At 41.0% G+C, this 26,121-nt stretch overlaps 1 protein-coding gene across 1 annotated transcript in view; it reads left to right on the top strand.

Moving 5' to 3' along the window:
* Positions 1-26,121, top strand: part of MSH3 (mutS homolog 3) — a 201,444-nt gene that overhangs the window by 91,362 nt on the left and 83,961 nt on the right. Inside the window, exons 13-14 of the mRNA XM_067569218.1 lie at positions 6,844-6,976; positions 18,255-18,442. Coding sequence (XP_067425319.1) covers positions 6,844-6,976; positions 18,255-18,442 — 321 coding nt within the window. The remainder of the gene's footprint in view (positions 1-6,843; positions 6,977-18,254; positions 18,443-26,121) is intronic.

Raw genomic sequence — 26,121 nt, 5'->3', positions numbered from 1 at the left:
AATATTAGATTTTTCTAATTTATTCACCAGAAAGAGGGAATGAATGTAACACTTGTTGTCTATGTAAAAACAGAAAACCTTTAAGACCATCTTTGTCACGGATGGAATGTTGGTGGCCAGGCCTATTGTTTGAAATAATGGGGGCCCAGGCCTCATGGTTAGAGCAATGGCAGTCGGAGCTGGAGTCAGGAACCAAGAGGGAGGGGCTGGGACAGGGTGGAGGCAGGGCAGGAGCGCAGTGGGGGACAAGGCAGACTCAGGAGAGATCAAAGCTGTGGGCAAGTGTTTTGAGTACCTGCTGGCCAGCTGCTACTGCTGAGTTTAAGAGCAGTCCTGGCAATGCTGCACTGCCAATCAGGCAATCTGGTCAGTTAGGGATTTCAGCTACAGTTAGTTAGCTGATCCCAGGCTCAGCTGCAGACCCTCAGTCCTGAGTCTTTACGCGGTAAATCATAATGTCCACACAGAAATATTTTCTTTTGTTTTACTGTTCATTTCTAACTGTTCAGTTAAGTGGATTTTAAATTCAGGTATTTTCTTCGCCTAATTCAAATATGTGATTTCAAAAAAAAAAAAAAAAAGAGTTTTTGTTTTTTCTTGAATTGTTTTTAAAATTGCTAGTCTTTTACCAATATGTCATCATCTGTGGAAAGCAGCAAGCAATGTTTTATAAATTTATGTGTATTGAACTTCTTGTGCATTGAATTGTACTGATTGATTGATTGAATTTTTTTCTAATTGGCTGTGATATGGCAGATCCTAGTTTAATACATCCCACTGTACATAGTTTTCTATCTTTTCTATGCCAAAAGAGCCCAAGTTATTTTGGCAATATAGTGTAAGAGGTGGTCCTCCCCCTGAAAGGACAAACCCCCATGCAACCCACTGGGTTTCTCATGCCGCCGCAGATCAGAGGCTGGCCGCAAGGACAGTGGCCAGGTTCCTGGCAATATTGGAACCGATGGGGGTTCCCTCAGGCCATGAAGCCATACACTGAGTCGTCGGTGAGCACCTCGGTAGCGCAGTCATCTAAAGGCTGGGCCGCAGCACCAGAGGCAACTATCAGGTCGGACTGGGAAGATTCTCTTTCGGCCAGCCCTTTGGTAATCATCCTGACCAGAGAGGAAGATCCAGCCACCCATCAGATTTCTGCCTCCTCGCTGGATGAGGCTGTGGTGGGCCCCTCTCACGCCGCCCCTGTGGACGATTATAGGGCATAACAAGACCTGTTAAAGTGGGTAGGGGCTAACTTGGGCCTCAAAATAGTGGAGCTTTCTGAGCCAATGGATGAACTCTTTGGAGTCCTGGCATCCGCGGCGCCTTCCAGAGTAGCCCTCCTGGTGCACAAAAGGCTGCTGTAGCTCACCAAAGCATTGTGGCAGACCCCGGCCTCCCTGTCCCCCACATCTAAACCTGCAGAGAAGAAATATTATGTGCCCACCAAGGGGTTAGAATACTTGTACACGCACCCATCCCCGGGTTTGCTGGTCATGGCAGCGGCTAATGAGCATGACAGGCAGGGACAAATGAGCTCTATACCCAAAAATAAAGAAGCAAAAAAATTTGATTTATTTGGCTGCAAGGTCTATTGAACAGCATGCCTGCAGCTGAGAGTGTCCAATCTGCCAGCACTCTTAAACTATTACCATTATAACATCTGGCAGTCACTGGAGAAGTTTGCCAGCTCCCTCCCACAGTCCTATAAGCAGGAGTTTGAAGCAGTCCTGAAAGAGGGAAAGGCAGTAGCCAGAGCCTCCCGGCAGGTGGCATCAGAGGCAGCAGAATTGGCGGCGTGAGCGATGGCTTCAGCGATGTCGATGAGGAGGGCATCATGGCAGTAATCATCCGGTCTTTTGACAGAGGTCCAGCAATCCAGCCAGCACCTCCCGTTTGATGGTTCCACCCTCTCTGCAGATCAGATTGACTCCTGTCTGCATTGGCTGAAAGATTCGAGGGTCACTCTGAGATTGTTGGAGCTCTACACCCTGTTTTAGTCCAGGAGACACTTCAGGCTCTCTCATCATCAGCGCTTTGGGGGTCAGACCCGGACGGAGCTCTACAGGAGAACATACCAAAACTATAAGCGCAGTCTGGCAATTCTCCGACCTCAAGATCAGGGCCAAGACGCCACCCCTCAAAGGGAAAGCGAGGCTTTTGAAGGTGTGCCTGAGAGCAGCCTACTGGACTCCAGTCAGGATCCACATTCCTGATTATTTTCTTCCCGCCAAGCACCTTTCCTCCGTGGTTGGAAGGCCATAACTACAGACCGCTGGGTGCTAAACACAGTGGCTTTTGGCTATACCCTCCAGTTACTTTGCTCCTGCCTTCCCGACCTTCCTCCCCGTCCCTCTTCAGAGACCCCTCTCATCAGCAACTCCTTGTTCAAGAGGTACAGGCCCTGCTGCATGTGGGAGCGGTGGAAGAGGCCCCTCAAGCATTAAAAGGAAAGGGCTTTTACTCCCGTTAGTTTCTGATCCCAAAAGCCAAAGGAGGGCTAAGGCCCATTCTAGACCTGCATACTTTGAACAAATTCCTCAAAAATTTAAAATTCCATATGGTCACTCTGGCAACTATCATTCCCTCCTTGGATCCGGACAACTGGTACGCTGTTTTTGATTTAAAGGATGTTTATTTCCATATTGCAATCTTCCCTGGCAACAGGAGATTCCTGCGATTTATTGTGGGAACCCAGAACTACCAGTTTGCAGTCCTCCTGTTCAGCCTCTCCATTGGGCCGTGGATATTCACTAAACGCATGGTGGTGGTAGCGGCCCATATCAGGCGCAGCAGAGTGCAGGTTTTTCCTTACCTGGGCGACTGGTTGATCCAAGGTCAGTCAAAGGGGTGGGTCCAACGCAGCATCGAAATCATGAAGGCCACCTGCTAGTCAATGGGCCTGCTAAAAAATTAGCAGAAATCAATATTTACACCAGTTCAAAGGATTGAGTTCATTTGGGCAATACTGGACTCTACACAAGCGAGGGCGCTCTTGCCCAAGGACAAATTCTTGATAATGTCAGGGCTCATAGCCTGACTAATGGCCTTCCTACTCACCACAGCAAGAGTATGCTGGTGGCGTTTACATATGTGATCCGGCATGCCAGGTTGCGACTTCAGCCACTACAGTTGTGGCTTGTCACAGTTTACTCCCCAGCCAGACATGCCTTGGACAGAGTGTCACGATCCCTCCCCATGTCCTTACCTCACTGTCATGGTAGCTGGAACCTCGGAATGTAATGGCAGGGGTGCCTTTTGTGGCCCCCAGACTAACTCTGTCGTTAGTGTCAACTGCTTTGATGTGTGCTGGGGTGCCCACGTTGGTGCCCTACAGACCTAAGATCGCTGGTCCAGGGAAGAGTTGTCTCTCCACATCAACCTCAGGGAGCTCAGGGTGACTCGCCTGGCCTGCAAGGTATTCCTAACGCACCTCTCCAACAAAGTGGTGAGAGTCTTGATGGACAACATGGCTACCATGTACTATATCAACAGGCAAGGGGGTGCGGGTCTTCATTGTTGTGTTGCGAAGCCCTGTGTCTCTGGGAGTTTTGCGAGAGCCACAATGTCTTCCTGGAGGCGGTTCACCTACCTGGTCTGAAAAATATTCTGGCAGATTGTCTGAGCAGGATCTTTTGCTCTCACCACGAGTGGTCCCTCCACCAGGAGGTAGCTGACAGCATTTTCCAGATGTGGGGAACTCCCCAGGGAGACCTATTTGCGACCAGGGAGAACAGGAAGTGCGCACAATACTGTTCCATCCTGGGATCGGAGGATGCATCCCTGCTGGACGCCTTTCTCTTGTCCTGGACAAGGGGTCTGTTGTATGCTTTGCCTCCGATACTTCTCATACACAGAGTCCTCGTGAAAATCAAGTGGGACAGAGCGAGAGTCATCCTGATAGCCCTGGCATGGCTCAGGCAGCTTTGGTTTTGGATGTTGTCGGAACTCTCGATGGCCAGGCCATGGTCACTACTGCTGAGACTGGACCTCCTCTCTCAAGACCAGGGTTGGTTGCTGCACCCGAATCTGACCACTCTGCGCCTGACGGTGTGGCTGCTTCATGGTTAAGCAGGGATGAGCGCCACTGCTCGGTCCAAGTTTAGAGGATCCTGTTGGAGAGCAGGAATCCGTCCATGGGGGCATCTTATTTAGCCAAATGGAAATGCTTTACCTGTTGGGTGATGGTTCAAAGCGTTTTGCCAATGAAATCCCCTATTCAGATGATCCTGGACTATCTGATTTATCTGAAGTGGGAGGGCTTGGCTTTCTCGTCTATCAAGGTACACCTGGCAGCAATTTCAGACTTTCACCCACTGATCCAAGGCAGGTTAGTTTTCTCCCACCTGATGGCATCCAGATTCCTCAAGGGCCAGGAGAGACTTTTTCTGCTGATACGAGACCTGGTTCCTCAGTGTGATCTGAACTTCATCTTCTCAAGACTTATGGCACTGTGGTTTAAGCCGTTGGCCTCTTCCTCCATCACGCATCTCTCCTGGAAGGTAGCATTCCTGGTGGCAATCAGCTCGGCACGGAGGGTCTCTGAGTTAAAAGCCCTGGAGTCCAAGCCCCAATACACAGTTTTCTTTAAGGACAAGGTACATCTTCATCCTCACCCATCCTTTCTGCCAAAAGAAATCTCCCACTTCCACGTCAATCAGGACATATTCCTGCCGGTTTTCTTTCTTAAGCCCCAAAAATCCAATGAGGAGAGGCGTCTTCACTCTCTCGATGTGAAGAAGGCATTGACCTTTTACATTGACAGGACCAGGTCCTTCTGCCGCTCCACTCAGCTCTTCACTGCGATTGCCAATCAGATGAAGGGACGTTTGGTGTCATCTCAGCGAATTTCCTCCTGGATTACGGTATGTATTCAGGCCTGTTACAAACAGGCTGGAGTCATTCCCCTGCCTTTCCTGTCTGCCCACTCTACAAGGGTGCAGGCATCTTCAATGGCCTTTCTGGCACGTGTACTTATTCAGGACGTCTGTAGAGCCACTACGTGGTCCTTGATATACACGTTTAAATCCCTCTTATGCCATTAGGCAGGAAGCACAGAACGATGCTGGGTTTGGCAAAGCGGTGCTGCAATCATCACGTCTCCTGCCGGCCTCCAGAGCTACTGCTGGCATGTCAGCTAATTCTGAATGGACACGAGCAAGCATTCGAAGAAGAAAGAACGACGACTACTTACCTCGTAACTGTTGTTCTTCGAGATGTATTGCTCAAGTCCATTCACAACCCACTTCCTTCTTCTTTATGGGAGTTCCGGCAAGAAAGAACTGAGAGGGAGGCGGGTCAGTAGCGCCTTATGTATGAATGCATAGCGTGCCACTACAAAGGGTGCTAGAGTCGGCCCTACGGATGTCACTGGGGGAAAAATTTCTGGCACTGTGCATGCAGTGCGCACAACCTAATTCAGAATGGACATGAGCAGCACATCTCGAAGAATAACTGTTACGAGGTAAGTAACCATTCTATCTCTGACAATGACAAGTATAAGGTGATTTGGAGGAAGATGCAAAAACCACAACGTGGATAAATATAGAATATCTTGCCTACTGGGGAAGTTTGTCCCTAATCCCCATTAATTAGATTTATGCCATGAAACATAAAGGTTTACATCCATTCTTAACTCCCTCCCCCCATATCATTATTCTGTATAGTATAATTGTGGAACACTGGTTGCGGTGAACCCTAGAGATGAGATGCTAGTAAGTGTTTAAACACCAATAAACTAAAACATGTTAGCTAGCATGTTTTTGTTTTGTTTTTAAACACCTTTATCGTAATCGGACCGGGATTTTATGCAAATTAGGTGGAACCTTTAGGATCCTGACAAGTTGTCAATGTGCCCATGGTGTTGCAGAGGTTCTGCACCACTGATATAAAATGTGGATATGGATTGTGGTGCAGTCTGATCTGTTTTGGAAATGTGAATGGGGTAGGGTGAATAGGGCAATGAGATGTATGACATAAATATGGTGAATAGTTGAGGATATGGGAACAGAGTTGCAGCTGGAAACCTGAAAACAACTTTCTTTAGTTTCTAGCATTTTTTTTAAATAAACATATAGAAAAATTGTTTTAAAGGGAATTATAAGTAAGGGAATCAGTTGTCAGTATTAAATTTATTTTTCTTGAGAGTTTCCTTGTTGGTTAAAGTATGAACAAAATTTTCATGCTCTGAACACTCAATGGTACGAACAGAGTTTGTGTGTAACTTCTATGAGACCTGTATTTCTTTGCTACTACTACAGAGAATCACAACTTCTGTAGGTTTTGTTGGGGGAACCTAACTCTTCCATGGAAAGCCTCAGATGTGGTTCTTGAGTGGTGGGGAGGATAACAAGCTTTTATCCAGTTTGAGAAGTACCATATTAGAGGCTTCATTGAAGTAATAAGATAGATATATTGATAAAGTCTATGTGGTTTGCAGGGTCTGTAAACTCCAGATTTTAGGTCTCGCTAAAGTTATAAACTCTACCACTGTATCCTGTGGGGCTTGCCATGGTTGTAAGAATGTATGGCACAATTCAAATCAGAATACAGAGAGCCCAATGGGAACCACTGATTCTACACTATTCAATGTAGCAAGAACAGTGAAGGCCCTAGAAGTGTGTAGGCAACCTTGTCAATGCAATCTGAGAAAATTATTTCCAGAATGTGTTTGAGATTTTTGATAATTTTAATCATGCTCATAAAAGTAATGTCTTAAACATTTTATGTAACTTTATATATGGTAGCATGGGCTTGGCCATAGTCCAAAGTGTTAGACAAACATGTTCCCTCCCTTAAAGAAAATTGGAATTTTTGTTACAAATCTCATGATTGTTGTTGTTTTTACAGTGAAATAAATGCCCGACTTGATGCTGTGTCTGAAATTCTTCTGTCAGAATCCAGTGTGTTTGGTCAGATTCAAAATCATCTGTGTAAGATGCCAGACATAGAGAGAGGACTCTGTAGTATTTATCACAAAAAGGTAAATAGTTATCTGTCAAATCTTTTGTCACCAACTCTTGTTTTTGAAATATTTATCAGTCTATTTCAATGTGTTTTCATAGGTTTTACAGGAAATGTTTTAAAGGAAACACATCTACTTCAATTTGCTTTTTCTTAACTTTAACAAAAGTTAAGGTTCACATAATAACAGGACAAAAGATAAAATAACAAACATTCTTTCCTTTTTAGATCCGTAGAGTCTAGTTGGACACCAGTTGGATCAATAATATATTGTTTTAAGTAGAAATGCCATAGCAATATTAGATAACACAAATTTTGGTCATGTCACTGTTGCAAAATATATAGATTTCTTTGGTCATATAATATCTGTCGGGTACATTAGCAGGTGAGGAATCATGTAGATTGATATATATTCAGTTGTTGTACCCTAAAGCAACACATTTAAATGGTGTGTATTTATCTAAAATCACATCAATAAATGAAAACCACTTTGCTGTAGTTAACTGTTAATGTTTTCAGTTGAATGTTAATATGTTTATAAATTCTGTAATTTAGCTCTTGCTTGAACATTTTAATAAAAATTACTTGTAATGAGACACTGCTGATTCTTAGCTGAAGGAGATTAATGTGCTAATTGCACGTGTGCTGTACTTCATGTCCTTTTATTTCCCTGTTATAGTTATATTTAGAGATGTTGGCAATTTGTTTTGGATTAAAAAATAGGTGGTCAGATGGATAACTAAGTTATAATTTTAGTAGATGGTGTGGTAAAAAAGATTGGTCTTTTTCAAAATTTGATAGTACTTGAATAACTATTTAATGCCTCAATCCTGCAATGTGTTATGCCCATGCAGAGACAAGTGGACTTCAATGGGTGACTGCAGATGACCACCCATATGCAGTGCTCTGCATGGTTGAGTCTAAATCATAAGAGTGCAAGGCACTTCTCTTATTTCTAGATTCGTTGAATACATTGCAGGAAAAATTTCTAATTCACTGGAGAAAGCTAGTTCATATCCAGCTGTTCTTGGATCAAATTAACTCAGTCTCTTATAAATGTGCAGAAGTTTGAGTAGCAACTGCATTTATCCAAGGCAAAAACAAATGTTTTGTACTATCTCTGTATTGAAACAATTTGCCCTTACTGAACTTATTTTCAGTAGACCAAAAGAATTCTTGAAGCCAATCAATCAAATATCTGTCCCTCAGAATCAGAGTTCTCTAAAATTATCTGTCTATATGCCAGCTAGTGACAGACACTTTTGGCTCAAACTGCAAAAGTTCGGTGGTAGTATTGGGGGGTAAAAGATGGGAAACTGAGTCACAAGTCCATCTAATTTAGGCTTAATCAATTTTTGCCTTTATTTATACCATTTCAGAGAGAATTATTGTCACTTATGGAGTCTGGACATACTTTTGACAACATTGAATTGGTAAATGGGCCCAAGTTATCACAATTTGGGATACTGGGATGTCCTTCCACCTTCCATGATAATCATTGCCTTCTCTGATCCCTTGGTCTGATCCTTCAGTCCTGTCCTTTAGTTTTTGGTCTGGGTGTTTCTGCAGTTTGGGCCCATGTTCATTTAGGTCTTTTATACACTTCTACATTACAGATCACTTAATCTTTAGCCGATTGGCTTTTAACTCATGAATCCTTTGGGGTTTAGGTAACCCTGTACATTACAAATGCTCAGGTTTCCCAACTTCTGTATTTTTCCTGCTAATTTTGCAGTTTCTGGGTCATGTCATTTTATGTTACCCTGCTTTGGGTCTTCACAGAAAAATGTTTTTTTGTTGATAGACATTTGTGTTTTTACCTCAAAACTTCCAACATAATATGTTACCTTTGTTCTGTCAGGAATAACATCATTTTAAGCAGATCAACAATTTTACTTAAAAGAAGAATTGGCAAAATCATGAATGCCAGCAAGGCCTTGGCCTAAGTGTTACTTCATCTGGGCACATTCACTACCCACAATTACAAATCATTAACACATAACTAACATATAGCTTAATCTTACCATTTAGCAATTCTTCATCTTTATATTTCATGTCATATATGTTATCCTCTTAATCATTTGGGGAGGGGAGTTTGGAGAGCACATTGTGATTCTTTAATGTCAACATTTCCCATTTTCTTTAAATTTGGTTTTTCATTCAAAGTCCAGTTAAGTTTGTGAATCATTACAAAGAAACTTCCTCAGAAATTTTCCTATGAATGCATTTTGAGATACCTCAAAGTTTTAGGGCCTTGATATTTAGGTGATTTTAATGGTACCCCAACAGCAGAAAGCAGTATAGATGGCACAACAGCTTTTCCTGATACATTAAAAGAGATAGAGTAATGATTGTAGAAGTGTATTTGAATTTCAAAATCTTATAATACAAAAGAACATATTTTCTTTTTAAAATTTCAACAGCACACCCAAGGGGTGTAAAATAATTTTTAATGTTATTTATTGGTTTAAGAAATTGCCATGTAGCTTACTACACATTGAATCACACGAAAAACCCAGCAGAAACCATTAGAATACATCAAATAAAACTCTGTGAAATAGATTGATATTTTTATAGTGAACCTCCACAACTGCTTTATACTATAATCCTCAATAAAATATAAAGTAAGTAGAGATTACCAACACATAGATACATACAAAGGAAAAAGAGGAATAATTTAAAAGGTGGCCCACTTCCTTTATCTAATAGTGTAGTGTAAATATTTATCACAGTATAAGAAAATACAGTCACATAAAAGCAATGTCATCGAGTACAACCAAGTGGCTTACTCTATAAAATACTTATTAGGCAAAAATAAATTTTAGTTTTTAAACATTCTTTTTTATAAAATCTGCATATAGTTAGTATTTTATGAGATCAAAAACTGTCCATATATAAAATTACAGTTTTGTAGGTATTTTAAATACATCCTCCCAATAACCTAATAAATTTTGGCTTCAGCTAAAGTATATCTTGATATTTTTTGGCTGCTTAATGGTGTTTTACCAGTAACTGAAAATAACATGTATTAGTACACTCTTAAAATTGAATTTGCATCACAGATTTTAGGCCAACACTATTAAATACAGATTTAAATAAATTGTTCCCTTCTAGCCCGGCATAAGCAGTCACAGGGAAAAAATTGGACGCAATGGCCTTACAATGAAATACCTCATATTTTCTAAACCAAAAATAATACACCATCATTAAGAGAGTCAAAGGTGGCAATTAGAATTCAAGAGGGGTGATATTGTATAGTCACATAAAGAGCATTTTTTAATTCCCATTTTCTCATTTGAAAAGCTTTTTATTGGATGATAACCTATAGCTGACAGTGGCTGTGAGCAATGGATCTCCCTAACCCCCTTTCAGGGTTTGCTGAAAACAATTTGGCTGCTAGCGTAAACAAAGCCAAATTGTTCTCAGCAGTATTCAAGAAAGAGCACTGGACCTTGCACATCAATATGGTGTCTTGCATGCTTCCTGCACAATAGCAGCCAAATCATTTTCAGCATTGCTGGAGAGGTTGCCATTGTCCACTGCCATTCAGCTATGAGTTATTGTTCTAGTGTTGAATGGATTTGTAGTTAATACTAAAGGTGGTTCAAAGTTAGGAGCTTTAACAGACGCTGACCCCCACCAAATCTGCTTCATGTAAATTATGATTATTTTTACTGTTTTTCAAAGCTAAGTCTTATCTTTAATGGAAAAATACTGTTGAAGATTTAATCCCACTTACATGGAGCCCAATTTTTCCAGTGTTACTTTTACATTTCTGTTCCAAATTATAATCTAAATGAACCAGTTTTTCAAAGATATCAAATTTAGCTGTCAGTTTTCAGCATTGTTGATAAATCAAACCAGAGCATGTAGTAATAGCCAGAATAAGTAAATAAGGAATATTTTCATTCTCTCTCAGAAACTATTCACCTATTCCCTTAATGAGCTGGCTAGCAGTCAAATAGTCTCTAAAAGCTCAGTTCTCCAAATATGCTGATCCCAATGGATTCACACTTTTGAACTGTGTGTGACCAGGCAGGACTCTAGTTACATAGATTCCCAGGTAAGAAGGGACCATTGTGACCATGTAATCTGACCTCCCGTATAACACAGGCCTTAAAACTTCCCCAAAATAATTCTTACAGCATACCTTTTAGAAAAACATCTAATCTTGATTTAAAAATAGTCAGTGTTGAGAAACCACCATGGCCTTGGTAAATTTTTCCAATGGTTAATTACCCTCACTGTCAAAAATTACATCTTATTTTCAGTCTGAATTTGTCTAGCTTCAACTTCTAGCCATTGTATCATCTTATACCTTTCTCTGTTATATTGAAGGGCCTATTGTTAAATATTTGTTACCCCTGTGTAGATACTTATAGATGCAATCAACAAACCCCTTCACCTTCTCTTTGTTAAACTAAGTAGATTGAGCTCTTTGAGTCTCTGACTATAAGGCTTGTTTTCTGATTCTTTTATCATTCTTGTGGCTCTTCTCTGAACCCTCATCAATTTATCAACATCCTTCTTAAATTGGAGGCACCAGGACTGGACACAGAATTCAAGCAGAGTAGCACCAGTGCCAAAAAGAGATACAATAACCACTTTATTCCTTCTAAAGAGTTCCCTATTTATACATCCCACAATTGCATTAGCTCTTTTGGCCACAGTGCCACATTGGAAGCTCATGTTCAGCACAACCCCCAAATCTTTTTCAGTCTCACTGCTTCCTGAGATAGTCTCTTCCATCAGGGTGGATTGGTTTAAATCACAGCCGTCCTAATCATGCTTTAAATCACCAAGTGGAAAGCCACAATTTAAATAATTTTTCATTCTATATCAGTTATTTTCTAAAGAAAGGTGAATTTTCATTGCTTTATATAACCATGAAAACATGTTGATTTACAGCTGAATAGAGCCTTTACACTTGATTTGATACATCTTTTTGCTACCTTGGAGGGTACACTGTAACTGTATACATTTATTTAAGCAATTGTATGGCTTAATATTTTCATATTCTTATTACTAGTACATTTTTAGTATGTTAGAAAATGGTGAATGATATATTGCTTTATTTACTAGATAATTAACTTTTTGCTCACGGTTTGTGTCAAGCTGCATTAGGATGATAACTGGAAATTAATTAAACAAACAAAACAGCCTATAAAATTTATTTTTATTAAACAAAACAACCTTAAATATTTTGGATACATAAACATGTTTCACATTTACAGCTAAATTATAATAAGTTTAGGACTTAATATATTTTGAATTAAATTAAGATTTCATTTTAAATGGGTTTATTCTGTAAAAGAATAAATTATAATTTAAATAACAAAATTTAAAAATCTGATTTAAATTTAAAAAAAAATCTTTTTTTTTTGTCCACCTTGTCTCCCATCCTATGAGAATGACCTACATTCTTTGTTCCTAGAGGCATACATTTACAATTAGCTGTAATAAAATGCATATTGTGTGTTTGCACCCAGTTTACCAAGTGTACCAAGGGTCATTTCATTGTTAGTTTTATTTTGTTGTCACTGTGTTTATATGATGGAGTAAGACAATACCACGTTATCAGAAAGATGTTGATAAATTGCAGTGAGTGCAAAGATCAACAGATGTCTTCAGGAGGCAGGGTGGATTGCTTTGACGAAAGATTAAAAGATTATTAACTTGGTTAAATGATGGCTAGAGGAAGACATAAGGCTATATGTATTTGAAGATGAACAGCAAGGAGGCAAAGGAGCTATTTAGTGTGAATGCAAAGGGGCATGACTAGAAGTATTTATTTTAGAAAAGGAAAATTTAGGCTGAATATCACACAACATTTCCACTCAGGCCTGGTCTACACTGGTGACTTAGGTCGACTTAAAGTCACTTAAGTCGACCTATGTACACCTGCGTCTACACTGGCACTACAGTTAATTTGAATTAAGTCGCCTTGTAAATCGACTTAAGACCACCTCTGCAAGTGGTGTAGTGCATAAATCGAATTTGTTAATTCGATTTAGTGTCAGTGTAGACGCAAATTCTCTTAATTCAACTTCATTGGCCTCCGGGACCTATTCCACAATGACCCGTTTTGACCGCTCTGGAAGTCGCAGCGTGTTGCTCTGTGGTCACACTACCAGGAAATGTTCCCTCCCCTCAAGCCCCGGGAAGAATGAATTTTCATTTCCTGTGTTGCCAGCGTGGAGAGAGCTTTGTCACTGAATTGCACATGGCTACTGTAAAGCCCAAACGCACTCCAGCATGGAGTCAACCAGAGGTCTTAGATCTCATCGGTCTGTAGGGAGAGGAGTCCGTTCTGGCTCAACTCAGAGCCAGCAAAGGAATCTGGAGAGGGCATGCTGGAGAAGGGACTCCGTGGACAAGGAGGAGGAGGCGGCGGTTGAGGAAATCAGAGTGCGGAGAGTGGGGTGTCCATTCTCCCTGAAAGTCAGGACATATTCCTGAGCCCAGAGCAGTCAAGCAGCACACAGGACAGCACTAATGATCCCGTGGAAGGCACATCTGGTGAGTTTTTTTTATTTTTTTTCTTCTTAGCAGTTCTGTCCTTTTACATTGAGGGGGAGGGGGGGGATCAGGAAGGGGATTTCAGCCGTTTCGGTGACTGTACTGGGGTGTTATTCAGGGGACAGTTTATTTCTGTGATGAAAAATGCTACGTTTATCATTAGGTGATATCACACAGAAACTTTCATGTATGTAATCTCTTATCATTTGCCAAAGTTTTCAGGGGAGGGTTGCCTTGTTCCTCCCCCCACGGTAGGATACTTTGCTTCAGTCAAGGGAGCCTGCATCATGGCGGAACACTGCTGGTACCCTGCTGCGTGCAGCAAATCTGTGTTTTAAGCTGCACCCCCTCCCCCACCCCCCCGGCCGCTCGCCGCGGTTCGTCTGTGTGCTGGTTTCAAATTCAAGCAAGGATTCCACCCCCCCCCTCCTGAGTGCCTCTCTGTAAGGGTACACCTTGCACGTTTAAAAAACCTTGAGTCGTCCGTCCGTTGTCGTCCCCCCCCGCCCCCCTCTCCCCCCCGCGCGCGCGCGCGCTGTCCATGGTTCGTCTGTGTGCTGGTTTCAAACACAAGCAGGGATTCCACCTTCCCCTCCCTCTCCTGAGTGCCTCGGTAAGGGCACAGCGAGCAGACCCTTTTGGGACCTCAGGAATGGAATGAGGCTCTGCGTTTGCCCTGTGCACTGCATGGGGATTATTGGCTACATTATTGGTTAAATTGTTACATCTTTTGCTACATTCTTGCAGACAGGATAGTTTTTTTGCTACATTGATGCAGATAGGGGAGCATTTTGCTACATTGTAGCACTTGTATCATTTTCTTCACTATGCTAACAGTGGCAACCTTGTTATTTTTTTGTTTCTTTCTGTAGAAAACCTCTGCCTTGGCCACACCGTCAAGAAGGACTATCGCAGATTACAAAGAGGGGGGAAAAAAGATGACATGTTCATCGAGCTCATGAACGTCTCAGCGGCCACAGAGGCAGAACAAAGAACATGGCGGCTCACCTTGTCCCAGAATTTGGATATGGATGGGGAGACTCATAGAGAAATGGTGGTGCATGATCATGCTCGTGCATGAGATGCTGCGAATCACGTGGGACCAGGCAGACATGCTGCAGAGGCTTGTGGAGCTTCAGGATGAGCAGAGGCAGGAAAAAATCCCACTGCAGCCCCTCCATAATGCTCCTCAACCAAGGGCTTTGATGCCTGCCCCCTCCTTGCCCCCAGCCGCCCCCAGCTACCCTACCCCTTGAGACAGTGAATGAACACACCCTCCTTCCCCCATGACTTGAATGTTCATAAATAAACTTTTGCATCATTTCAACATGTTTCTTTATTAAATCATATCTTGTTCTGGAGGGATTTGGCGGGTACAGATATAGATTGGGAGGGGAGTTCACCAAAGGCAAACAACATACAGGAACAGAAATCAGTTCTGCATCTCATTGCAGAACCTGGTTTTCAAAGCTTCCCTAATGCAAAGCGCTCCGCGGTTAGCTCGCCGCGTAGTGCTGACATCTGGCTGCTCATAATTGGCTGCCAGTGTTTCTGCCTCCACAGCCCAACCCTGGGGAAACCTCTCACCCTTCGCTTCACACACGTTATGAAGAACTCAGCACCCAGATATCACAGAAGGGAGGTTCTTCTCAGTCATGTACAGCCTAGTGAGAAGACTCCTCCATCTAGCCTTTAAACACCCAAAGGCAAATTCTATAACCATTCTGCAACTGCTTAACCTGTTATTAAAACACTCCTTGTTGCTGTCAAGGTGCCCAGTGTACAGCTTCGTTAGCCAAGGGAGCAAGGGGTAAACAGGATCCTCCAGGATCACGATGGGCATTTCCACACCCCCAAGTTGAATTTTTTGGTCTGGGAAAAAAGTGCCTGCCTGCATATTAGAGAACAGCCCCGAATTATGAGATACACACACGTCATGCACCTTCCCAGACTATCCCACATACATGTCGGGGAAACGACCTGTGTTATCCACAAGCCCCTGCAGGACCATGGAAAAGTATCCCTTGTGGTTTATGTACTTGGTTGCTAGGTGGACAGAAAGTAAGATAGGGATGTGCGTCCCATCAGTGGCCCCCCCGCAGTTTGGGAGCCCCATCATGGCAAACCCCTCCACTGTGTCCTGCACATTTCCCAAAGACACTATCCTTCGTGCTTCTATTGATGGTTCTGCATACTTGAATCACTGAGTGCAGATGATTCGTTACAGCCTGCAGCAATCAGGAATTGTTCTGCTCGATGGCTTGTAGTAGGGCAGCCTTGGTGGCATCGCTGTAAAAAAAAAAAAAGCTTGAAAATACTTTTCCTGTTTATTGAGGGGGAGGGGGAAGGAAGGAAGGGGGAAGCAGCATTGCATTATGGGATGATGATTCTCGTCCCAACAGCCACTGTGGCTAGTTGCACTGTGGGATAGCTACCCACATTGCACTGCTTTGCGATTTGAATTAAGAGTGGTCAGTGTAAACGCAGGAGACTTGTGCAAACAGCATAGTGTATACATGCTACTGTGACTTCTAAAAATTGGCTGCTGAAAGTCGACTTAAACTCTGTAGTGTAGACATAGCCTCAGTGAGATTTAGTAGGCTGTGCATTAGGCTTCTAAGGTTATTGGCAAAAACACCCATTTCTTGGGTCTTTTAGTATGCCAAGGCTGGACAAAATCTGGACAAAACATAGGACTACACAAAAACACTAAGAAATGTGCCACAGAGAGCAATCTGGCAGTTGCATGGAGATGATCTAATAGGTCTTTTCCATCTCTAACTTGTATTGTACCATACCATCAAGATGCAAGGGATATGTCTACAATGAAATAAAATTCACGTGACTGGCCCAGGTCAGCTGACTCAGGCTCAGGGGGTTCAGGCTGTGGAGCTAAAAATTGCTGTGTAGATGTTTGGGCTCAGGCTGGAGGTCCCAGAGCTCGAGCCTAAAAGTCTATAAATCAATTTTATAGCCCTTCAACCTGAGCCTGCTGACCCAGGCCAGCTGCAGGTGTTTAATTGCTGTGTAGATGTACCCAAGGAGAGCATCTAACAGACCCCTGCCTCTCTTGGGGGTATCCTGTACAGAAATCCTGTATTTTTTTGACTCACCTGATAGAACAAATTTCAAGTGGATAGATACAATTTTATTTTATTTTGTCTGTCTGGGCCATGCAGATATGTAGAAAGGTTAAAGAAAAGGAAACGATGTGAGGGAACTTGGGAAGTTATTTAAAAACAAACGAATAAAAACCCAAAGAAGATGACTTGTGTAAATTACATACAATATATCACATAGTAAGGGGTATTAAAACTATACATTCAGAAAATGTATCAAATAAAAAAGATCATGTAAAAATATAACTAATAGACCAAATATTAAAGAAAAGATGAACTATTAATTATTTATTAATTCAATCTTATATTCATTGTCTAAGAAGCTATCACTCTTACGTGACATGTAAAGATTCTTATTACATATTTATGATAAATGAGCATAATGAATTTTCCAGTCTCAGCACTTTTACTCACTTACTAAGAATGATTCTTTGTAGACAGTTAAATTGAAACTTGTTAATGAAATATAGGTACAAATTATGCATATAGTTAATTTACAGAGTTTTATGACTTGGATATATACTTTGAGAAGTATTAATTTAGGATGACCTAATGGCTCTCAGGGTAAACGGAAATAAAAATATATAGATAGATAAACTGAACTGTATAACATTTTGTAATGACTGGTCTTGAGAGAGAGGTAGAAATTTCCTTTAAGATAATTTTAGATCATGGTGGTGGTATAGCTGTAATCTCATTCTGGTGTCACTAACACATAAAAGAAAGAGCAAGGAAGTTCTCAGTGATAAGTTTTTGTTTCCAGTAGGAATGTGCCTCAGAAGCCATCTTAAAATATTGATTATCCTGTCTTTCATCCTGTGCTTAGTTTGTAGGAAGCAATTTGTTGAAAGCGCTAGGAATTATTTTATGCAATTTTTATGGGAGGTCTGTTGATGCTTCCCCTTTCTGAAAAGCTGATATGGACCAATCAGAATGTAATCCTTGCTTCATACAGAGAGCTACAAATGATCCGATGAGAATATGAGTTGTCTCATATATCATCTTTTCATAGAACGATATGAATATAGAGCATTTCTTTTGTGGTTTTATATGTATAGTTAGTTGTCTCTATGAAATCAGAGTTCATAAATGTTTACATGCAAATGCCTTGGGATATTCTAGTTCTGCTGGTGAAATTTTATCTGTTTAAGAAACTTATGGACAGTTTATGAGCATCATCTTCTGGTATCTCTAATATTTATATTTGTAGCTCTGCAGCTCTTTGCAAAGCTTCTCTCCTCAGTGCTGTAATTGCCTTTGCTGACTTTGCCTATTCCACGTTCCTTCTTATATTACACACTCTGTTACATACTTCTTAACAAAGTCTAATTTGATACATCGCATAATGATAAGAAAATATCTTCCCATTCTTTGATGATTTCATAAATTATTTTAGTACTGATTAAATACATTCCAAGTTAGCTGTTGTCCAATAGATTTAGTAGTGCAGGTAAAGTGAATCCACTATATAAAGTCATTTGATTTGTGATCTACATTGAATCATGTAACATTTTCTCACACTAGTATCTCTCTGCTTAAGGAGAGAAAGGGAGAGAATTATATTATGTACTTTGACTAATGTAAGCAGGGTGTAATATGGGAATCATGGAACATACAATGCATTGTAACAATTTAAACTAAAACCTTTTTCGCTTTCAGTGTTCAACTCAAGAGTTCTTCTTGATAGTTAGCACTCTGTCTCGGTTGGAGACAGAACTCCAAGCATTGGTTCCAGCTATATGTTCCCAAGTGAAAGCTCCCTTATTGAAGATGGCCCTCTTGGAAATTCCTGAACTCCTCTGTCCAGTGAAACATTACTTAAAGATACTTAATGAAGAAGCAGCCAAGTAAGTCAAGAAAACAGCTCTTTCATACTTGTAACCTTTCTTAATGAATTTACTTGATATATGAATTGTATGTGTTAGTTAATCTATCTTATTTATGTAATACATTAATACAAAATGTACATTATAGATGCACGGGTAGATTCACGTATATTTAAGGTTGCTTGACACTTTCCATTAAAAGACCTGTTTTCAGTTGCTTATAATTTTGCCAAACTTAAACCATTCAGGCTACATATGCAGTGCTGTAGCTGTGTAGGTCCCAGCATAGTAGAGAGACAAATTGGGTGAGGTGATACCTTTTATTGGACCAACTTCTGTTGGTGAGAGAGACAAGCTTTCAAGCTCTTCTTCAGGTCTGGGAAATGTACTCAGAGTGTCCCAGCTCAGTACAAGATCGAACAGATTGACGTGTTAAATACTCATGCTACACAATCTGTTTCATTTTACATTGAGCTGGGACACTCTGAGTACATTTCCCAGACCTGAAGAAGAGCTCTGTGTAAGCCGAAAGCTTGTCTCTCTCACCAACAGAAGTTGGTCCAATAAAAGATATCACCTCACCCACCATTCAGGCTGAAATTTTCCATGCTGGGCAAATGTTTCAGGCTGCGTATTGTGGGAAAGTTTCAGCTAGAATGGTTCAGCTGTTTCTGAGAATGTGGTTAGGGAAAAATATGTTGTTTGCCCATGTTTAAAAAAAATCCTTACAACCATTTTGCTGAGAAGCTTCATACATTAGAGCAGGGACTTGAAGTTTTTGGGGGGAAAGAGGGAGGGAGTGTGACATGGAGTCAAGGATGTGCCTTTTCCCATCCTTGTGAAAATCTGTCCAAATTAGGTCAGCCTTTGAAAAATCTCAGTTCATAAGTGCTCAGTAGGGAGTTCTTCTATGGCAGCAGCTAAATTCTTGGAAGAAAACTGCCTGTGCTAAGTGTGCTGCATCCCTTCACAGCTCCTGTATGCTGACTGTTCATGCACCAGCCCCATACAACAACTGAGCATGCTCCAGTTTAGGGCTGCAGGGACTAAGTAGGATTTTCCCTGGAATTGCTCATTCTGACTTCCAAAGGGCACTGTGATGCTAGGCACAGGAACAGAGAGAAGGGAAACAGTCTGGACTGTGTTCTCAATGCTCTCCATTTGTGCTCCTCACCAGTTTTGAGAATTTGACTTTGTAACTTTAATATTCTTCGTGTTGTTTTTTTGTGTATAATATGTTTATAGAATGGATATTATGAGCTTGGAATTGTGTATCCTTCAGGCTTTGTGTCCAGCTCTGCCAAAACTTCCTGTGTGTCCCTGAGCAAGTTTCACTAAACCTTTTCGTAAAGGTTCTATATCTGTAAAATGGACATGATACCACTTACTTCGTAGGGGTGTTATGAAACTTAGCTTTTGAAATGCTTTGAGATCTTCTGATGAAAGGTGCTATATAATTATTTACACCATATTTGGGCAGAATAGTAACACAATAAATCTGTTTGTTCAAACAAAATCAGTTGCCATGAAATTAATTTTATTTATTTTGCACCTTGTGTCTCTTAATCTGCTCCCCAATCCATCTTTAACAGGATTACATTTTATATTCCAAATTTCTGAGCACTTTTAAAATAGATATTTATTTTAAAATAATTGACAGAAAAATGTTTTCATCTTTCTCCTTAGCAGGGATTGAAAAATTAACTGAGCCAACATCTAGAACTGCCAATATTTGCTCTTGGACCAGTGACAGATTTAAGGGCTATTTAATTAGAGCATTGAAAGGTTAGAAACATTTGCTGTGTCCAGTTGGATAACTGGGATTATAGGTTTTCTATTGATATATAGCATCCATTTATAGGTCTGGCAGGTTTTCAGATAGCAGACCTTATCATAATGAAACCTGATTTATGGAAAAGATACTGCAGCTACTTTTTAGACGGTATAAAAATACAGGCTTTTTTCTATCACTATGTACATGGTAACTAAAACAACTTGATGTTGTAAGTGGAGTAATACAAAATATAGTAACAATAAAAATGTTAGCCTAATTTTTTTCTAAATTCAAAGTTACCTCTAAAATAAAATATATAAGAAAATATCACCACATACCATAACGTAAATGTTTTATTTGAATTTGTTTGGGTTAAGCACGATATCTAACTCATGGCTTTGTTATGCATTTCAGACTTGTGCAGGAGTTTCATACTTGTGTCAGTGAACCCTTATTTTACCATAGTTCATCGTGTGTGTGTGTGTGTGTGTGTGTGTGTGTACATGATGAACTATATATAGATGCTGCTGTGTTATTTTTATATTATTATTTAATATTAGAATATTCATAACAATTCTTTTGAAAAGTAGTTCTGACTTTAAAATCCTAAAAATACATAAATATCTGCAGTTGATGTTTTTGGAAATTTGCACTTTTTGTTTTCAGTAGGTGGCTAGCCCATGGCCATGACTGAGTTTTTACAGTCAGCTGCTAGCTAGCAGCTGTCTTTCTCTTACCATTGCCCTGGAAATAGGTCTAATCAGTGGTAAAATTGTTTCTGAAAAATATAGTAGTATAAAATGCTGACTTTACTTTTTACTGTATAATATCTATATTCAGATCTCAGAGTGAGAGCTCATCTCAGTATTATCCCATTGGCTACTGGCTCTGGTTCAAGTTTTGTTTCTGTGAAAAGGGATGTTGGACTGGAAACAATAAATAGGGGTTTTTATTTTGCTTACTTTTAGCATTCTAACATGCCTGGATTTATTTTCTCTTCAGATATCAGATTTCACAGCTATGACATCATAATCCTCTCCTCCCCTTATCCTGTTGACTGGAGTCAGGTTGTCATACAAGCATCCATCATCTTCGTTTGTCCTCAATGTCACTAAAGTCCATCTGCTTCCCATCTTCTTTGATTCAATCCATCCATTAATTCTTTGGCTTTCCTTGGGCTCTCTCCTGGCTTTCACCAGGTCCCCTTCATTCATTCTCTATGTATCCAAACCAGCAAAGTTGCACTTCTTGGATTTTATCAGCTACATCAGGGACTTTGGCTTCCATCCTAATACTTTCATTTCAGAATTTGTCTCTTCATATAACTCCTTTTATGGCACAAAGACATCTCATCTTGAACACCTGTGGGAGTTGAACCTGCTGTCTCTTAGTCGCCCATGCTAGTGCACCATACAACACTCCGGGGCACACCATTGTTCTGTATAGTAGTTCTTTAAGTCTCAGTGGCATATGCTTGTCATGCACAACACCTGAGACATTATTCCACGCTCTTCCAGCACTCCCCAGTCTGAACTGTATCTCATTTTCTAGCTCACCATCTTCCATAACCCAGCCACCAAGGTACATGAGCTGGTCAGTCTGATTTAGTCTTGCTACTTAATTTCTATGTCCAGTTTCCTTGTGGCACCTGTACTGACCAGTATCTGAGTCATGCTCATTTTCCTCTCATGCCTATCTAGCTGGTCATACCACTGATTTACTGTTTCATCTAGGGTTTTCTTTTGGGAATGCCTGATGTCATCTCCAGATACAAGTTTCTCACCTTTTCCATTTGAGATCTTTCTGCTGACATAGTCCATCAATATGATAAACAGGATTGTACTGAGGGCTGACCATGAGGCTGAAGTTTGTTCCTTATTCCCAATTCCTTACTTTTGGTACCTGTTCTTTATTTATGTTTCCCAGTTCTTAATTCAAAGGTCAAAATTATTTTAAAATACATGTGTAAGATTAAGTTTTTAGACGTCTCATCAAATTAATATGCTTGTATTTGATGAAAATTTAACTTGTATTTACTTATTTATTAATTAAATAATCAAATAGAGAGCTGGGTTTTGATTAGATGTACATGACAAAATAAGTTTCAGGTCAGCCTAAGTGACATGTCTGTGTGACCAACAGACTGTTCTGAAGGAGCTGGGACATGCCACTTGCCAACCTGAAGCTTTGGTCTTGGGTGATATCCTGATGCATGTCATGCCCCCACTCCATTTCCATATGGTATTTAGAGTTTGAATATGGATTTGACTGGCTGTTCATGACAAAATGAGTTTCAGATCACCTCAAGTGACACGTCTCTGCAACTGACAGACTGTTGTGAAGGAGCTGGTTGTACATGTGTCACTCATCGACCCAAAGCTTCGTTCCTATGCAGTATGCTGCTAAATATCATGCTTGCACTCCACTGCCATTATTTATAAATGGTGATTGAGTTAGGAGCTGGGTTTTGACTGACTTTGTATTACAGAGTAAGTCTCGGGTCACCCCAAGTGTCATTCTCTGTGACTATCAGACTGTTCTGAAGGAGCTGGGATATGCCACTTGCTGACCCAAAACTTCATTCTTGAGCAAGATGCCGCCATGTGTCATTGTCTCATCCCATTTCCATTTTGTTCATAGGGCTTGAATAAGGCGCTGTGTTTTGACTGGTTGAACATGACAAAATAAGTCTTTGGTCACCCCCCAGTAACACATCCCAGCGACTCTCAGACTATTCTGCAAGAGTTGGAATATGCTGCTCACCAGCTCAAAACTCATTCCTTGGCAATATGCTGCAACATGTCACTCTACCACCGCATTTCCACTGTTGTATATGGAGTTTGAATAAGGAGCTTTGTTTTGACTGACTGACTGAATACATGATAAAATACGTCTTGGGTCAACCCAAGTGACATGCCCCTGTGACTTTCAGACTGTTCTGAAGGACCTGGAGTAAGTCACTCCCCAGCCCAAAGCTTTGTTTCTGTGCAATATGCTGCCAAATATCATATCCCCACCAACTTCCATATTATTTAAACTTTATGCACAAGTATCTACCGTTTGACCATCTGAATGTGACAAAATATTATTGTCACCCCAGTGACACGTCCCTGCAACCATTATTTCTCTATGAAGAGATGAGGATATGCCAGTTGCACAGGTGAATCTTTATTTCTGGTCTGACAGATATATTACTCCAATTTTATTTTGTGTTTTCTTGTTTAGTAAACATACAATATACACTTTTGCCTGAATAGTCACTGAATGGTAGTTGAAGAGGGAGTTTGTTGCTTTGAGATGAATCCACCAAAATGCATTTTGTTTTCTTCAACTTACTTTCTCTCGTGAACAGAAATCTTTGATGGAAATAGCGGAAGGTCACATTTTTAAATCTTTCTGTAATCAGATTTTATTGCAAGTATAATAGAAAGATGCATGCTTCACCTTTTAATGAAATGTCATAATCAATTGATCTGTTACACTTGTTCACTTTGACTGTGAAATTGTAAAATAAGTAAAGAAGTTGCTATTTATTATAATAAAATATTTTAATTAATTGAGCAATTGTTGCTGCTGTTAGCGCTGATCACTGATGACACTTATATTTAAGCATTCTTAAGGATTTTTTATAAGGCCCTACTTTGTGCAGAAGAGAAGTTTCTTCATAAATTTCTTCATAGAATTGCTAATAATTTGGTGCTATTTGCCTCTCCATAAGGAAGTTTTTATTGTTTGTAATCCTGACACAACCAACTACCTCACCAAACCAATATAGAGGGGAAACTTTGATAAAGGTGTGTGTACAGCAGGGCCAGTAACAGGGTTTCATAGATTCAGAAATTTTCGGGCCAAGGAGGACCATTAGATCTTCTAGTATGACTTCCTGTATATTACCATAGAATTTTATCTAGTTACCCATGTATTGAGCATAGTAACAACATCTGTTTGACTAAAATACTTCTTTTAGAATAGCATTAATTCTTGATTTGAAGACATGAAGAGAATCCATCACTTCCCTTGAGCGTTTATTCCAGTGGTAAATAACCCTCACTTAAAAATTTGTGCCTAATTTCTAACTTGAATTTTTCTAGTTTCAGCTTCCAACTATTGATTCTTGTCCTGCCATTCTCTGCTAGATTAAATAGCCCATTAGCACCCAGTGTTTTGTTCACATGAAGTTCCTTTATACGTTATAATCAAGTCATGTCTCAATCTTTGTTTTAATAAACTAACCACATTGAGCTCTTTAAATCTCTCACTGTAAGGCATATTCTCCAGCTGCCAAACTATTGTTATCTCTCCTTTCTGTGCCCTCTCCAATTTTTCAACATTCTCTTTAAAAGTGGACACCAGAGCTGGATATAGTATCTGTTATCAGTCTCACCAATGCCATAAATAGAGGTAAAATCACCTCACTACTCCTACTTGTTACTCCCGTTTCTTCTTCGAGTAGATGCAGCTGTGTATTCCACTTAGGTGTGTGCACGGCCAGCGCACCAGAGCTGAAGAATTTTGCCTGAGTTGGCCCATAGAGAAGTGGCCACAGCATCTCCCCTAGCTATATGAGGAGGCACCACCACAACCTCCCCTCAGGTCCTTTTTACCTGCTGTGGCTGGAGGCAGAAGTCTGTGTGGTTCCTCCTTATTTCGTAGTGACTTTCCTAGTTGTACATTATATATAGTTAATATATTATTAGTTAGATTTAGTGTTAGCTTTAATTTAAAGATTTTCTTGTGATTTAAATGTTGTCTGTTGTGTGGGGGAGCGATTCCCATCAACAATCCCCCATGGGGTGCTTGCTGTGATTAGGCACATCAAGGAGTGTTATTCAATTTGCAAATTGTTCACAAAATGGACTCAGATGGTGAAGGATCTTTGCCTAAAGCAGCACATGCTCGAAAACACCATGTGGCCTGCTTTGGGACCGAGGTCTGCATTGGATCAGAGTTCACCCTCGGATTCTGAGAGTGCTGCCACTTCACTTCTGGGAGCTGGCACCTCTCCACAGAGATATAGAGGAGTACCTCCGCATTGAGTTTGCCAAGGAAAAGGTCTCCTAAGACTGACTGAGGCTGCCACAGGTCACGGGGCTATCTTCTGAGTCCTACAGGAGGAGTGCAGGTTGGCATGGTGTGAATTCTGGGGTGCAAGATGGAGCAGAGGCTGTCAACCACTCTCTGGTACTGTGCAGGGAGGTCAGAAACCCTGTACCATCGACTCCAATTCTGGCCCTGGAGCATCCATTGAGTCTGGTATGATGAGGATAAATCTGGCATTGGCTGTTTCTGTGCTGGCAGCATATCAGGTGGCAACGGACCTCCTCTGCCTTTATTTCCTGACCTCTCCCTTGATCCAGGACTTTGCCATGGCTGCATTGTTCATAGCCTTGTTGGCTGGGTGGGCTGCTGAACCTGTGGGTCTCTCAGCACTTAACCCCAGTATTCCCCTTCCACTTTCAGTGGAAATGGGGCTGATGTCAGGCTCAGCACAAGGGACCTCTTTGGCACCGGGGACATCTTCGGCAACCCTGCTGTTGGTGCCTCTGACATTACTGTGGCAGCACTGTCTGCCCTTCACTTTGGCACCAGCAGTCAGCTCGGTACTCCTGCGGACTTTGGGATTGATGCCGCTTCCAGAACCAGAAATGACGGAGGCATCTTCCGTGCCGGTGGTGCCATTTCCACAGTTGGTGCCTGTCCCTTCTTCGTTCTGTGGTACAGATGAGTTAGATCGGTTGCTTGCACCATCAGGATTCACTCCACATTTATCCCCTGAATCCTGGGACTCCTCGGTATCCAGGTCGGGATCTTCCTCCTCCTGTTCTCCATCTCCTGATCTGCATAGGGGATCATTCATGGAGCACAATGGGTACCAGGCTTGGTACTCATCTCACGGTCAGCTCTGGGGGCCCCTGGTCCGGTGCCT

Source organism: Emydura macquarii, unplaced genomic scaffold, assembly GCF_026122565.2.
Source record: "Emydura macquarii macquarii isolate MOO-44397 ecotype Brisbane River unplaced genomic scaffold, CSIRO-AGI_Emac_v2 contig_2897, whole genome shotgun sequence".
NCBI classification, from domain to species: Eukaryota; Metazoa; Chordata; order Testudines; family Chelidae; genus Emydura; species Emydura macquarii.
This window is presented reverse-complemented; position numbering and strand designations above follow the sequence as displayed.